The sequence below is a fragment of the Telopea speciosissima genome, chromosome 5 (genome assembly GCF_018873765.1).
Source record: "Telopea speciosissima isolate NSW1024214 ecotype Mountain lineage chromosome 5, Tspe_v1, whole genome shotgun sequence".
In the NCBI taxonomy this organism is placed as follows: Eukaryota; Viridiplantae; Streptophyta; class Magnoliopsida; order Proteales; family Proteaceae; genus Telopea; species Telopea speciosissima.
This window is the reverse complement of record NC_057920.1, coordinates 15379174-15395391: the sequence shown is the minus strand read 5'-3', so window position 1 is coordinate 15395391 and position 16218 is coordinate 15379174. Positions and strand designations below refer to the sequence as shown.

Sequence of the window (16218 nt, the reverse complement as noted above, 5' to 3'; positions counted from 1 at the left end):
TCAGAGGAAGCAAATCAAGATCAGAGAAAAGAGATAAAAAGGGAAGGAGATAGAAAAGACACCACCAATGGCAAGTGGCACGGTGTTGAAGAAAAGTGGAGGAGGAGGAGGAGGTCAGGTGATAGACGGTTCGGATATAATGGAATTAGTTGGAAACGAGAAGGTTTTCAGCAATTACGTGGATCATAAATTTGAGGAACTCGATAGTGATAGAGATGGCAAGCTCTCTGTGAAAGAGCTCCAGCCCGCTGTGGCCGACATTGGTGTTGCTCTTGGTCTTCCTGCTCAGGGATCCTCTCCTGATTCTGATCATATCTACTCTGAGGTAACTAAAGCCTACCTACTCTTCTTCTCTACATCTCCTTTTTTTATGTTCTTCCTCAGCAACTATAATATTCTGTTTCATTGATTCAGATTTTTCTTGCAAACTGGAGTATTTTCTTCTGTTACTGTAGTTAAATTTTATATTTTTTTCTTGTTATTTTACACGTTTTTAAACTGTTCATCTGCCGTTCTTTTTCAATGAGTTATGTCATAAAAAGCTCAAATCTTTTGCTTTTGTTACTCTGTAAACCGATATGATTTTGGCTGCTGTTGTTAATTTGAAGTTCAATCTACCTTATAGAGAACTTTGGATGTTAAAGGGCTATTAAGAATTGGGTGATTCATGTTGGCCCAAGAAAGCTGAAAAAAATTTGGTGCTAATTTGTGGTATCTCTCATCAGCCATCACAACTTAAACTAGTTGAAAATTCTACAAGGAAACCATATTTTCCCCATTCTTGTGGAGGTAATATATGTGAAGGATCTGCATCTCTCTCCACCCCCCCTTCCCCCCCCCCCCCTCCCCCTCCCCCTCCCCCTGCCTATTTAGTGCTATTTTTTTTAACATTTATGAAGGGAAACCAAGCTTTAATGGCTATTTTTAACAAGTTATTCCCTAAAGCATGTTCATTTTGGCAGCAAAATATGGTTAAAAGTAATTAAACCGCAGAGATGGGGTTTTGACAGAATTGATAATAACCAAAGTTTCCAAAACAAGAAAAAAAGAGAAAGAAAATGAAAAAATATTTGGAAAGCTTATTTGTCTAAACAAATAATGGGCAAAGGAAGCACATGCTGTCAGTGTGTACTTTCCTCTCACAGTCTTTCTCCTCTTTTTCATCACTAAATATGTGAATACACTTGTTTCTCTTCGTTAAATATACTGTTTCACTATCTGCTATTGGTTTGGCATGTAAGATGCCGATATAAGCGGGCAGCATGTAAATCCCTCTCCCATAATTTATAGGGTTAAAAAAAATTTAAGACTACAGGAGTTAGGAATTCAAATTATATTGACTAATTCCATTAAATAAACTAAAAAACCAGTGGTTGCCATTTTTTCATTGAGAACCTTCATACTTTACAAGAGGAAGAGTCCTGTACAGGGCATAAGTCTGCACTGAACAAAGGCATTATAAATGTGACCACTTTATAATCTCTCTATGGCAGTATGTCGTCCCTCCATGCATATCTGCCTTTTTTGACTGAACTGGGAAAACAAAAGCCCAGGGATCCCACTATTAGAGTCGTCTGACCAAGTTGAACTTCTGGATTATTAGGGGATAATATTGTGGTATATAAATTTAATAGCAGGCTAACCCATGACTGAACAATGGCTTTTGTTGCTGTTTTCTGAAGGTTTTGAATGAATTCACTCATGGTAAACAAGAGACAGTGAGCAAGATAGAGTTCAAAGAAGTACTATCAGACATTCTACTAGGAATGGCTGCAGGATTAAAGCGGGACCCAATTGTGATCCTGCGGATCGATGGAGAGGACCTTGTAGAATTCATCAATAGCCCAAGATTTGAACCAGAGATGGTCTCTATATTCTCACCGATTGAAACAGCCGATGTATCTTTCCATGATTACGTTTTGAAGGCATTGGAACAGCTCACAGTTGATCATGGGATGCCGCCGTCTACAGATCCTTGGGTACTATGGATATAAATGCTCTCCATCTTTGGTTTCTTTCAGTAGTATTCAATTGAATTGATTACTATCTCATACATGTCCAGAGAGAGTAAATGAGTGTTTAAGAAGGCTTGTGGCCTAGGTTGGTCATCTCCATTGCAGGATGTCTTTCACCTAAAACAATTGGGCTGAAGCCATTACATATCTGCGTTAGTGACTTGGGTAGGACTCATCCTTAATAGCTAGCTTTTACCCTGAGTTCTACCAAGTCTCTAAGAATCCAGAGAGTAAATGGGTGATTAAGACGCTTGTGGCTTAGGTAGGTCATCTCCATTGGAGATGGCATTCACCTAAAACAATTGGGTTGAAGCCAATGATTGAGGATTAGATTCTGTGCTTTGGGTTTCTATAAATGGAGAAAGCTAATACATTTTTGCTTCATCTAGGTTACAAGCAACATTGTGGAACCTGCTTTGCAGTCCTGCGCAATAAGTCATCAGGGAGGAATAGTTTCTCAAGAGGCTTTCATAGAAGAATTCAAGAAGGTGGCTGAGAACCTGGCTCAGCGTCTGAAAGAGCATCCAGTAATTGTTGCTCACAGCGAAAACACCTTTGATGGGAGCAGCATCAAGAGGTTGTTTTCCAACAAATTTGAATTGGACAAGGTGAGCAACTTAATGCCAGAAATTTTCTCTTTATTATGCTGCACTCTATTATCTTCTCAGGGTAAAGAAAGGCCAAAATGTTGATGAAACCAAACAACATTAAGAAGAAATGGACTTGGTCGACCCAGTTATCAGCAGTTCCCTAGTTTGATCCTGGTTCACCCAAGCTTCTATTGTGAGCCTGAGGCATACAGCATAAACAATTGGTTTTGGTAATCGCATACAACCTAACAGAAACAGTAAAATTCATGAGCCCAAGTTTGGCCCGAACTTGATCTCATCAAAGCCCAAGAAAGACCAGTAGAATGTTGGGTTTAAAAAACTGGAATTGGGATCCGAATTGTTCTCGGCTTGGAATCAGCCCTGAAATTGGTATATTTCATGCATTTAGGGTTTTTCCGTGCAAAATCGACCTGATTCAGATCAGGGGAGTCAGAACAATCCCGATCGGCCGATTCAATCCGATTTTTAAAACCTTGGTAATATGCCAGAGGACAAAGACTAGTTTGTTCACTTGTGTGAATTTGTCTATTAGTGGATATAACAATTGAAGGGAAGGGGAGATAAAATATCCAATGAAAATTAGAGGAAAGATATTGCTAATACTCATTCTAATCATCTAATGAAGGTTGATTCTCTTTCAAGTCACAGCAATATCGGCTAGAAGAGGGAGGTGAAGGAATTATACATTTTTTGCCCATGATTTTAAAACTCAGATCGGAATCAGCTGAATCGCCGAGTTCACTAAGAATTGATTGGGGAGGGAGGGGGTGGGGGAGGTGGGTGGGTTCATTCTGATAAACCAAATCCTACGGTTATTGATTCCAACCGGGTTAGGCCAAAGTAGGTGATTGCTGTTGATTCCCGGCCCTACAGATTTTGGGATGATGCGACTTAAAATTGAATCGGAATACCTGATTCCAAGTTGTAGGACCTCCCCCCCCCCCCCCCCACCAAGAAAAACACAAACCCAACCCAAACCAAACACAACTAACTACAGAAAATGCATTTTCTAAAGTTTGGGATTTGGGAGGCCTAAACTAATCGCCTTTCCCCTATATCCTTTTACAGCATGGCTCGAGGACTTGGATCTGGATCAGTAATTCCAATCGAATTGGACCCGATTTTTATTTTGGTCGATTCATACCAGATTTCTAGTGTTCAGTCCTATTCCGGTTGACTGGCTCATTCGTACAGGATTTTAGGGTTCAGTCCGATTTTGATTGAATTTGAATTGAAATTGAAATCAATGGAGATCGATCTTGTTGCCAATTTTTACTACTTGAACCTTCTTGTAGTCTACACAAGTGGAACACTGCCCTGCAAGATTTCATGTTTAGTTGTATTGTACTAATGAAGTGAAGTGTGGAGATGACAGATACACAAGGGAAGGGAGGCAATTTACTCGGATTGAGCTCCTTTCCTGGGAGCCCAGCGCCCAGGGAATGCCCAGGGGAGCATCCAGCCATTGGGTTGTGCCACACATTCTGATGATTGACTGGGTGTGTGCAGAGATGTGTGTCGCACAGCCAAGCCTTTGGACTCTCCCCAGGCATAGAGCTTTAGTTCCTACCTCCTACGTTGACCATCTTGTCGTGTCTAACGATTTGCTTCCTAGTTCCTATGTAATTTCTTTCCGTTTTGGCCTTCTTTTTCTTCATATTTTCTGGTGCATGGTAAGAGCCCAACTGTGAACTGCCTAACCCCATAGTGTGTTTGATGATTTTCAGTCCTTGGATGCGGCAGTGAGGAATCTACCGAAAGCTCGGCAACACGAGGTGTCCAAGGAGTATCTACGTGTTGCCCTTGATGCACTAGCACCATCAGCTGGTTTGCCTCCTTTCGGTGCCATTGATCAGGTATCCATACTTCCTCTTTTTGGTATGCATTCTAGGTCGATTTTGCATTCTCGGACAATAAAAACGTTGTTTGAATGATGCCAATATGCTATGCTTTTTAGATTTTCCCTGTAGATCTATATGCCTCCCATATATATTGTTATCTTCCACACCAAATCAATGGGACTGAGTGTCTCACGATTCATATACAATGGGTGAATGGAGTCTGTGCTCCTATTGGCTCCCATGCAGGTGTAGGAGCCGCACTTCCAGGCAAAAAACACTTTCCCTGTATACCTATTGGAGTCCACCTACTAAGCGCCAAGAGCTGTTGAATTGGAACCTCCTCTCTTACTTTATCAACGTGATATAATGAGATTTCCATGATCAGTCTCAAGACCCATCTCAATCATTGGATTGTAATCTTATGATGGTGTACCCTAGGGTTGTAAATGAATAGTCGAAATCCGTTTCCATATCCGTTTAGCACTATCCGAATCCGTCCGATAGCTAATCGGATGCGGATGCGGATGCGGATATAGCACTATCCGAGCCGAATCTGATCTGTTTACAACCCTATTATTGTACCCATACCATCCCCGAATTGCTCTTCGATTGATCACCAAATGCTGTAGCAGATTTATACATACGTACATACATACATACATACATACATACACATGAGTAGTGCACAATGGCATGGTTGGGCTCGGTGGCGGTGAATAGCCTTGGACCTGTGCTTCGAGCCCAATAAGTATGTACCCTACTTGGGCTTGGTCCCGTGAGCTAAATTCCAGAAATATTATATGGGCTTTTAGATTGGATAATCAACAAGGCTTGGGCTTTTAACTACTGAGTGCACTAAATAACACCATGCACCTCTAGAATGGGGAATGGATCATCTGCACGTACGTGTAGGTGAACGTACATCTCGGAGTCAACCATATGTTTAATTTGTTTTCATAAATACCCCTCTTCCCCTGGTAAATGACAAAAAAATAAGACAGGTGGTTGCTTCTCACAAGTACTTATGGAAATGCTGCAGGTGGACATGGTTACGAACGAGGGGTTCAAAATGGTGAATGCGGATGATGGGAAGGCTGTTTCAGAAGAAGAATTCAAAAAACTAATGACAGAGATCCTTGGGAGTATTATGTTGCAATTAGAGGGTAATCCCATCATGGTTTCTTCGAATTCGGTCGTGCATGAGCCTCTTTCTTCACCTTCGAACCTGTTAACCACATCGTCGTCATAAATGTTAAGTTCATTAGGGTTGAGTGATTAAGGTTTAACTATTTATAAGAATGTCAAATAGTTAGTACTTAGAGAAAATATTTTCAGTAATGTAATTCACTTGTGTTTTGTTTATAGAATGCTTAAGAATATTTTAGTTTTTAGATAGTAATGGACGATTCCAATGGATGTCTGTTGAAAGAGAGAGCATTTTGCTTCTTCTTGATTTTAAGTCTTCTTATTAAGTTTGTAGTGTTGTACCATTGCTTTGTCTTAGTAGACATAATCCATTGCCAGACTTACTACTGTGCCTATGGTTCCAATTTATGAAATCAAATCTATTTATTTTTTTTTTTTGATAGAATGAGCAAAGTGTATTAGCCGATCTGATACTGATACGGATCAGTCTGGATCAATTGATTTTACCTTTGATTTTTAGTGAAAATTAAAATTTTATTATCCTTTTACCCTTGATCCGTATCGATCCATCGATTTAGGATCAGTCTCTACTAGTACCGATACAAATCAGCCGATACCACGGACTAAACCGATTCTTGTAAATTTGTCAGCAAGTCTACCCACGTACTGCGAGCAACTGCCCGCTGTGTCTTATCTCTTTCTTACACCCTTTGAAATGAGCCCTTATCCTTTTTGTATGATGCCCTGTCTCGCATCCCCAATGGTTTTGCCTGCTAACTTATCGCACGTGAGCGGTGTTCCTATCCCTCTCCCATTTTATATATTATGGATCAATGGAGCTCTCTTTTTTAGTACCCTCGTCCCCATAATGTTTTTTCCCCGGGAAAGAGGGCCCAGGGGGGGAGGGGGTAAGAGATAGTCTATATGTATTCATGCGTGACCACCCACTGGGCCCAAAATTAAGTGATTTTGAGTATTTTCTGTACGAACCTTTTTGTTCAAGCCCAGCCCACAATTGACAGCTATAATTAACAACAGTGTAGAGAAGTTGCAACGAGAAGGGCCTTTGTTCGTGGGCCATGCCCAGGACCATCCATTAAAAATGCTTCGAACCAAGAATCAGAAACGAGAATAAGAACACATGTTCAAAATCAATTCGATTTCAGTTTCATATTCAGTTTTAAATCCTATTTTAGGTCTTTGGGCCAACATTTTTACATCTTCATCCAAAAAAAAAAAAAACCCTATAATAAGAAGGCTGCTTGGTTGCATGCACTTATGTCTAGACACAAGGGTGGTGAAATGACTACTCCACCCCCAATTTGGATGGTATGGCCCTGTGTTTCCATTGGTCCCCATTTTGGCATAGGGGCTATGTGACCAAGCAGCATTCTCTCTCCCTTATAAAAAAAATAATTTTATTTGATTCTTTATTCGGTTTGAAAATAGGTACTTCACTTTGATTCAACAGTTTAGTCATGAAACCAAAATCAAATCGAAAATTTTTAAATCTTTGGAACCAAAACCTAACCAATTTACTTTGATTTAGATCAGTTCATTTCAAAACGCCCAGTTTTGTTTTCGATTTCCGGATTCGATTCCGGTTCTCAATTGGCTTCCAGTTCTAAACTGATATGGACATGGAAGGTTGTGTTCAAAATGGCTACAGCCTTCCTCTGATAACCACCAAAACCCATTGAAAGATTGAAGAGAGAGAGAGAGAGAGAAAAAAATCTTCAATTTGTAATTCAAAATTATACTGTAATTAACAATACGGAAATTAAAAGGAAAGAAAAAGTTGAAACTTAGAAATAGAAGAAAAAGATAGAAACTGTTTCCAAAGGTGCCGAGCTCAAAAAGAAAAGAAGGAAAAATCGAAGTCAATGAGTTCGAACCTTTGGATGTCTGAGCTGCCAGTCAATATCTTCACCCCAAATGTCAATCTATGCATTTTAATGAATGGGAGAGGAAGAATTAACATCCTGTATTGTCTGTCTCTATGGATGAGAAACTCAGAAATTGAGGATGGGATAACCAAACCTATAAGTGAAAGATCTGCTACGATAGAAATCCACCTCTGCCTGCCATTTCCCATCGTCGAAGTTCTTGGCGTAGCTCAACACATCGTACTTCACCTGCTGCACTTGGCTTCTATTTCTTTTTAATTTCCTGACCCTACCAATCCTTCTCTTCAATTGCAGCGACGCCCATACTATCTTCCTTATGAACACCACTACCAACTTCCGTCTATTGCTCACTAATCGCACCGCCGCTCTCTTCATCGCCACCCACATTCTCTCCGGCAGACTCAAGACTCACCTTTACAGTGGGAGAAGTCCCGGCGGGCAAGCTTGTCGTCTGCATCTAGGGTTTTGCTTTTTTCCACTGCTTCTTTCTTCTTATTCTCTTCTACTAAAACCCTACTTGACTTCTTGGCATCGTCGGAGGAATTCTTAATACTAATCAGAAATCGCGAGACAAGTTGATCCTCTTCAATTCCTAAAGTGTGACAACCAATGGTCAATCTTATGGACTTTTATTATTTTTTCTTTTTTTTTGAGGGATCTCAATCCAAATTATTTCCTGAGGAATCCACTGTGGGTATTCGCCAGGGATGTAAACGGATCGGATTCAGCTCGGATAGTGCTATATCCGCATTCGCATTTGATTAATTTTCGAACGGATTCAGATAGTACATGTAAATATAGCTTTTTGAATAGCTATAGCTTATCCATATCCGTTTAACTTTCGGATGGAATCGGACAATGCTAAATAGATATGGACACGGATACGAAAACGGATTTCGACTATTCATTTACATCCCTAATTTTAGATTAACTGACATTCTCCAAATTACTTCAATCACCCCTTAACGGATTTCATCTTCGTGGGCATTTTTGTCAATGTCAAATTACTTGTTGGATTTTTTTTTTTTCTTAATAATGAAAGTTAGTTGTTGCTGTTGGGTACGTGGTTCTTGTTTTTATAAAATAAAATGAAGCGGGTCGTAACCCTAATCATGGATTCATGGTCCGTTACACACCAAACCATAAGTCGAGGTGGACTCCTTGTTCTAGGTATCGGTATCGTCTTGCACGATACTAGTACAGCATCGATACAAATCGATTGATGCAATCAAAAAGTGATGTTGATCTCGAATCGGACCAATATAGACCGATTCAATTGATACATACTTTATTATTAATATCGGTATAAATGACCGATATAATACCCGATACCTTGTTTTATAACCTTGGGGTGGGGTGGGACAATCCACAGAAGCAAGCCTCCTTGGATTAACTACCTGAAGTGCCACATGGGAGAATGATTTGAAGAAGGAATCCAATCATTGGGTAAGAAAGGAATGATCTAGGGTGACCAAACTCAATCATATACTATCAATGTATTTGCATCTTTTTTCTTTTTGTATTTGTTAAGGCAAGAGATCACTGTCCGGTCATGTAGTCCATGCACTAGCACGGAGGCCAATGAAAATGCACACACAACACAATGCATCTATCTGAATGGAATTTGTTATTTCACATGAGATGGAGTGGTAATTTCATGCATTCTAGTACCGTTCTTTTTCCCAATTTGTTATTTTAAGTCCAATAAGTTTTATTCCCCTTATTACACTCTACTATATAAATCAAGAGCTGATGTTCTTTGTGCTGCAGCGCAACATGCCCCTAGACACATGGACCTACCATTCAGGGGGGCAGGGTGGTCATTTCACCCTCCCCATGTGTCTGGGCGCAGCTTGCGCCCTAGCACAGAAAACATTCTCCCATAAATCAAATTGAATTGTTGACTGACAAGTAAAAGTTGAGCCTCTCTCTTGATACCCAAATCCTTCTACTAGTTATGTATATTATACATGTATATCTTATATCATGTATTCATAATTTTTGTTGATTATATTTTAATTGCAAGATGATTTTTGAAAGATGGGTTAACTTTTAAGGTCTTGCATTAATTTGAGATATCATGATTCCAATTTCTTTAGGATCTGGCTCCTCTCCAGGGAGCCCAGCACTTAGGTAGTGCTTGGGGTCCAGAGGGACATCCAATGGCAGGGTTGTGCTACACACATCCCAATGTGTGTCCAATCAGCCATGGGATGTTTGCGATACAGTCCAGCCATCGAATGCCCCTTGGCCACTCCCTGGTCACTGGGCTCCCTGCAGAGGAGCTCAATCCATCCATTTTTATATGACTTATAAATTTACAAAAATTACAAACATGCCCATGTTTTTAATGTGGAATAGGCTTTTGTAGGCAAAGAAGGGTTATGGTTTTAACAAATGGAGAGAGAAATATTTTTTGTTTTCAACAAGTACAAGATTTAAGGCAATGGCTAAGTTTCAATTTATGTTTATTGAAATAGCTAGGAGAGAGAGAGAGAGAGAGAGAGAGAGAGAGAGAGAGACTAAAGTCTGCTCTCACTATTAGGTTCTAAAACCTTTACCAAAACAACTATTAGGTTCTAAAATTTGATTGGAATTTGTGTTTGGGTTTATCTGAAACCTAGGTTTGCACTAAACAGCACTAACTTTACAAGATTCAACAATTGCTTACTTTTAACCTCTATATGATTGAGACACAAAAGTCCTTAAAAAAGGTGACTTTAATGAATCTGATGATGATCATGAAATTTCACATCCTTACATGTGATTAGCTTGTCAATTTGTCTCTTCTCTTCTTCTCAACCTTTCTGCTTTCTACAAACAACCAATTTACCCATTAAGTCTTTCTAAAAAGTTGATTTTTGAGGACACTCTATTCTTGCTCTTGCTTTTGGCTGGACATAGATGGTGAAGTCAATATATTCTGTTTTCCAGGGTTTTGGACCTTAAATCATGAGAGGGAGAGAGAGAGAGAGAGAGAGAGAGAATTTTAAACCGAAAAATTGAGAATTTTAAACCCAAAAATTACTAATAACCAGTCAATGAGAGATTTTGGGAAGCTGGGTCAACAAAGCATTTAACAGGAGCCACAGGAGCAGAGAGATCACGTTGTGAAAGAATTATACTTTTGTGGTCCATAGGAGATGCAGTCAACTTAAGACATACAAGTAGAAGCTTGGAGTTGCAGAAGAAAATAAGAATGGAATGAATTTGAACTAGGAGGGTTTTTATTAGGTATTAACTGCATGAAACCCTAGTTGATTCTCACTAGGGGGGTCCACCCTAAGTATCTAGAACTAGGGTTTTATGTATTAACTGCATGAAAGTAACATTTTCTGGTTGAAATTCAGCTCCATCAAATATGTATAATAATGGACATACATTTAGTCTTTAAACATCAAATATATATATAACCAGTAAAACCCTTAATTTAAAACCCTAATTAAAAGAATATAGATTTAAGTTTTCCTACACCCATGGAGAAAGAAGAAAGATTAAGAAGGTTAATAATCTTACTAGAGAAAGAGTTTTCTCTGTGGGAAATGGGAAGTGGGTAGTAAGAAGAAGAATCAGAGACCCACCAAGTATCCTTCCTTCAAAGAGTATTTTCTGGTTCTGACCTAAATAAAAGAAGGGAGAATAGTACCCTACATATACAGGGCTCCTATAGAAAGAGAGAAAGAGAGAAAGAGAAAAAGAGAGAGAGAGAGGATCTTTAATGATATCTGGATGTATCTTTTTGAGATCTGAAGAGAAACATCACAAGATGATTACCCGAAAGAAAAGGGTTGTACCAGAGCGGCTGTACCCTAGGGGCTCCCCTTATGAGGTAAGCTGTTCAGGATAGGTTAAAAGGATATCCACTTAGCTTCACTGCCAGTCTGCCACATCAAAACTATAGAGAGAGAGAGGTAATTGCATGATAAGGAAAGGAAAATCTCATGATGGTGGTGTCAATGTCAAGCAAATAAACACAAATCACTCGAAACTGAGATACCCAGACAGAGAGAGAGAGAGAGAGAGACATGAATTTATGGAGAGATTGGGGATTTAATTTAAGATCTCCTTTATTCTCCAAAAGAAAGGGAAGAGAGGAAAACCCTAAAAGACGAAATTGCCCTCAAACATGTCATTTATTGACATATATTTCTTTCTTTTTTCCTTCTCAGATGAAGTTAAGAGAAGGGTAGTAATATATATGTTGCGTGGGTGCCTTGCTATGCTTGTTTTGTTTTGGATTTGAAGACAACAATAGTAAAATAATATGAAACTTATTGGATGTTTCAGCTAAGAGACAGAGAGTTGTTAATCTTTAATTTGTAAATCATGTATATTGCCTTTATATGAATGATGCCCATACTTTATTGGAGATCTTCACTATACTATCATTTTTCATCTATAAGAACAGCCAACTTCCAAGTAGGCGACAGGCAAAAAAGGTCAAGTGGTTTCCATCCTCATGAAGGTGTGAGTACATTTGACCCAACTCATACTACTAAATTTGGCTCCCTTTGGTTGCAAAATGAAAGCAAACGGAGTTGAAATTAAACTACTTATTCCATACGATTTTATAAACTTTTGTAATCTTATTTACCCCATATGATTTTATAAATTACTTAAATTTCTTATAATGGTATTTTTAATTTTACTTTTTAAGATGCAAAGTAAAGTGAAATTTAATAACTAAATATGGAATAATTTGGACTCACTGATGTACTCATATAGGGTAATGATTACAAAAATTTTCTTTTTAAGGCTTGAAAGGTTTACTTTCCTTCCTTTTAATTTCCTTTGCAATCAAACAAAGGAAAATTGGGGTCAAATTTTCTTATTATAATCACTTAGGGTTAGAACAACAAATCCCTCATAAAAAATAAAGGAAAATAGTTTTCTATCCGAGAGTGGGGCCTACGCCACACTCCCAAACGAAGCGTCTTTTCATATGAGGAGAGAGATATACTCATGGGAGTGTTGGCGTAACAGATAGAGTTCTTTTACCCAAAAATAAAAAACAAGGGTATGGTAGGTTTTTTCTTTTCGTTTTATATTTATTGGGAAAATTATCAGAAACAAATGTGTGGAAAATTTGATGTTTAGTTTGTTGATTAGTTCACCTTTTGGTATTTTCACTCACTGCACTTCAAACCAAAGACCCCTATCAATCATGTGATGATAAATGGGATTTGTTTCTTGGTAATTAAAACGGAGTCATTAGAATGAAAGGAGACATATAAAATTAATCTCAAAATGAAGTTTTCTTCCTCCCATTAAAATGGAGCATCAGCATGGGAGATTAAGGTTGCGTTTGTTATGCATTCTTGGGACACATCTAGGTTTATTTTTGCATTCTCGAATGATAAAAATAATTGTTTGTATCGTTCAAGAATGCCAAATCAACCTAGAATGCATTTTAAAAATGCATACCAAACGCAGCCTAAGTTTCTATATTTTCCTCAAATATTCTTAATGTACTAAATCATAAATGATGGAAGCCAAAAGAAATGCCTTCACCTTCCTCAATAGTATTGCCAAAAGCATCTTACAAAATTAAATTCATAGAAAGATGAATTGAATGCTTAGACATAATAGAGAAAGTGGCCAAACAAATCCATCAATTGAACCAGAATGACAATCACCCACAACTTCTTTATTTGACTGAACCAAATTAATCCCTTATCCTTCCTTCCTTTTGTTAAGTACATCTTCTTCTGCTGAGCCCACCGAGTCCTGACTCACTAACCCGGATTTAATTGTCATTTTAACCATCACTAATCATGTAGATGCTGAAACACAAACCCTAGTACCCTAAGTCTGTGACCCTAAGCCTAACCTAAACAAGCTCAACCGTGAGTTCTGGGGAGGTAAGACACTACAGAGTGACAGTGGGGAAGGGCAAAAACTATGAACTCATAATCATCTGGCTCGAGAACCCAGGTTCCAATCTGATTTGTGAAGAATTTCTTAGAGACATGTGATGTAGAATAAAAGCCTAATTAAAAAAAATGATGACTGATACTAAGTAACAAAAAAAGTCACCAATCAAAGAACAGATTTTTATGATTAAGATCACTATTTTGTATTAGATGGATGATTAGGCTAATCATAGAATTATCATTGGTGGGACTATTCGATGCAGGGTTCAACTCACCTGACAAGATCAGATGAGACCCTTGGCTAAGTACAAAGCTTTTTTATTCCTTTTCAGAAAAATAAAAAATAAAATAAAAAAGAAAAAGAAAAATGGGATTTGTCTGGATGACAGGGATAGAACAATCCCCTCCATGAGAAGTGAGAACAGAACCTTATAAACTTCACAGCCACCTTTTTTTTTTTTTTTTTTTTTTTCTGTTTTGTTGCTATGCATTCATTCATTCATTAAGATGAAATTATTTCTTTAAATTATAGATTTCAGTTCAATTTCTTTCTGTCTCTTTCTCTCTCAGACTTCACTCTCTTAATCATACTTCTGCTATGCCTTTTCACCCAAGCAATTCCCCTGAAGCTCTAGCTTTCTAATCCCTCTTTTGTCCCCTTCTTTTTATAAGCCCCTCTCTGTCAACTTCAGTCCTTCTCTCTCAGATATCTCTTTGATCTCCTCTCTTTAATTTACCTCTCTCTTATGCACCACTCACTTCCTCCTATAAGTTATAACCCCTCTTCTGTTCTCCATTTCATGCACACCTACTTTACTACATCTTCTCTCTTCTCCTCTCTCTCTCTTTTGTTTTCTTCTTATTGTTTTTTCTGTCTGCAATGGAACCTCAACAACACCCACAACAACAAATGCAGCCACAGCCACAGCCACAGCCAAACGAAGATAGCAGCAGTAGCAGTAATAGCAAAGGGAACAACTTCCTTTGCAGGCAGAGTAGTTCAAGGTGGACACCCACAACTGACCAGATAAGAATATTGAAGGAACTTTACTACAACAACGGAATTAGGTCTCCAAGTGCTGAACAGATACAGAAAATCTCAGCTCGTTTAAGACAGTACGGGAAGATAGAGGGTAAGAATGTCTTCTATTGGTTTCAGAACCATAAAGCTCGTGAAAGGCAAAAGAAGAGATTCACTGTTGATATGTCCATGCAAAGAGGAGCTGGTGGTGGTGGTGGTGTGTGGAAGTCTGAGGACTCCAGTCACAAGAAGTACACTTGCATCACTCCTGGTTATGATCTAATCCTTTCTTTTAAAGTTGAATGCTTCTCTGTTTTAAAATCTTTATCTTCTTCCATTTTACTGTTGGGGGTGGTGTGTGCAGGGGTATGTTCTCCTTCATCTACTTCAACTGGTGCACTTGGTATGAGGCAGATGGGTATCTCTGGGAATGGATCATTTCTCATGGAGAAGAGCTTTGGGGTAAGTTTTTAAAGAAAGGTCTGGTTGGTGCCTTCAAATTTACACTCACAGTCTTGTTGTCTACCTTTCTATACCATATAGGAATGATAAGGAACAGACATGAAAGCTATGTGCATGTGTATATGTAATAAATATCACAACATGGACCAAATATCTATCTATAGTTTCAACACTCTCTCTCTCAGACACATACACAAACACACAGAATCCACTCTCTCTCTCTCTCAGACACATACACAAACACACAGAATCCACTCTTTCAAGTTGGTCTCTCTCTCTCACAGACACATACACAAACACATAGAATCCACTCTTTCAAGTTCCAATTTGTCTCCATTTGTGTAATTAATTCTCTAAAACTGATTTGCTTCATCTCTGATTATTCTATGCTGTGAATCAACTATGAATGAACCATCAGGACTGTTCGATTTCTGGTGGTGGCGGTGGCAATGGTGTTGGTGGGTCTATGAGGAACAACAATAACCTTGGATGGGCAGGTGTGGATCCGTATTCTGCAACTTATACACTCTACGACAAGAGAAGAATGTTTTATGGAGAAGAGCAGAATGAAGAAGAAGAAGAAGAAGAAGGAGGTGATAATAGTCATGATAACGCCATGGAAACGCTTCCTCTCTTCCCCATGCACGGAGAGAACATACCTGGTGGATTCTGCTCTGCAAAGTTCAATTCCGGCACCGCCGATTGGAACTACACAGGATGGTATGGAGGAGGAGGACCACCACCTAAGAACGACCCCAATGGAAATGGTGTGTGTTCTCGAACATCGCTTGAGCTCAGCCTCAACTCTTACAGCCCAAGATCGCCAGATTCTTCTTCCTGAATTTGCCTTGAAATTAATCAAAATCTCATTTGTAGCTATCTATCTAGGTTAATATCAGTAATAGTACTCCTCTTATTTGTATTTGGATCATTGTCCCTTATTTAAATGTTTGACTGGTCAAAATTAATTTTTGAAGATTTAGCGTTTAGGGGAAGATTCCAATCCAAGGGTTAAAAGACGGAGAGATAGGTGTTGATAAGACGGGAATCCAGTGATAAGAAGAGGAGGGGTAGGGTAGTAGTATTAATAGTAGTGGATGAGAAAATGATTCCAAGGGTGGGAGACAAAAAAGATCAAAATTCTCCTTCCCTTGAGAAAATAAGAAGAGGACGACTACACTATACTAGACCAGACTAGAGTACTAGACTAGACTGCCTTAGATTAGATTAAAGGAGAAGCAGGGGAGAGAGAGAGAGAGATAGAGTGGACGATTGACTGCGCAGACAGTAATGTATATGTGCGGCCGGCGTTGTCAATCACTGTGAGTGAGTGAGTGAGTCA

The 16218-nt window shown here is 38.8% G+C and overlaps 2 protein-coding genes across 2 annotated transcripts; both read left to right on the top strand.

Annotated features, from left to right (window-relative positions):
• On the top strand, nucleotides 1-5721 carry LOC122662472. Its single transcript, XM_043858105.1, has 6 exons — nucleotides 1-35; nucleotides 66-325; nucleotides 1683-1979; nucleotides 2405-2623; nucleotides 4354-4482; nucleotides 5507-5721. The coding sequence occupies exons 2-6, from the start codon at nucleotides 68-70 to the stop codon at nucleotides 5714-5716; spliced, it is 1113 nt and encodes a 370-aa protein (XP_043714040.1). The 5' UTR covers nucleotides 1-35; nucleotides 66-67; the 3' UTR covers nucleotides 5717-5721.
• An 8552-nt stretch (nucleotides 5722-14273) lies between these two features.
• On the top strand, nucleotides 14274-15717 carry LOC122662815 (protein WUSCHEL-like). The gene is made up of 3 exons (XM_043858528.1): nucleotides 14274-14685; nucleotides 14779-14876; nucleotides 15295-15717. The coding sequence occupies exons 1-3, from the start codon at nucleotides 14274-14276 to the stop codon at nucleotides 15715-15717; spliced, it is 933 nt and encodes a 310-aa protein (XP_043714463.1).
• The last annotated feature ends 501 nt before the right edge of the window (nucleotides 15718-16218 follow it).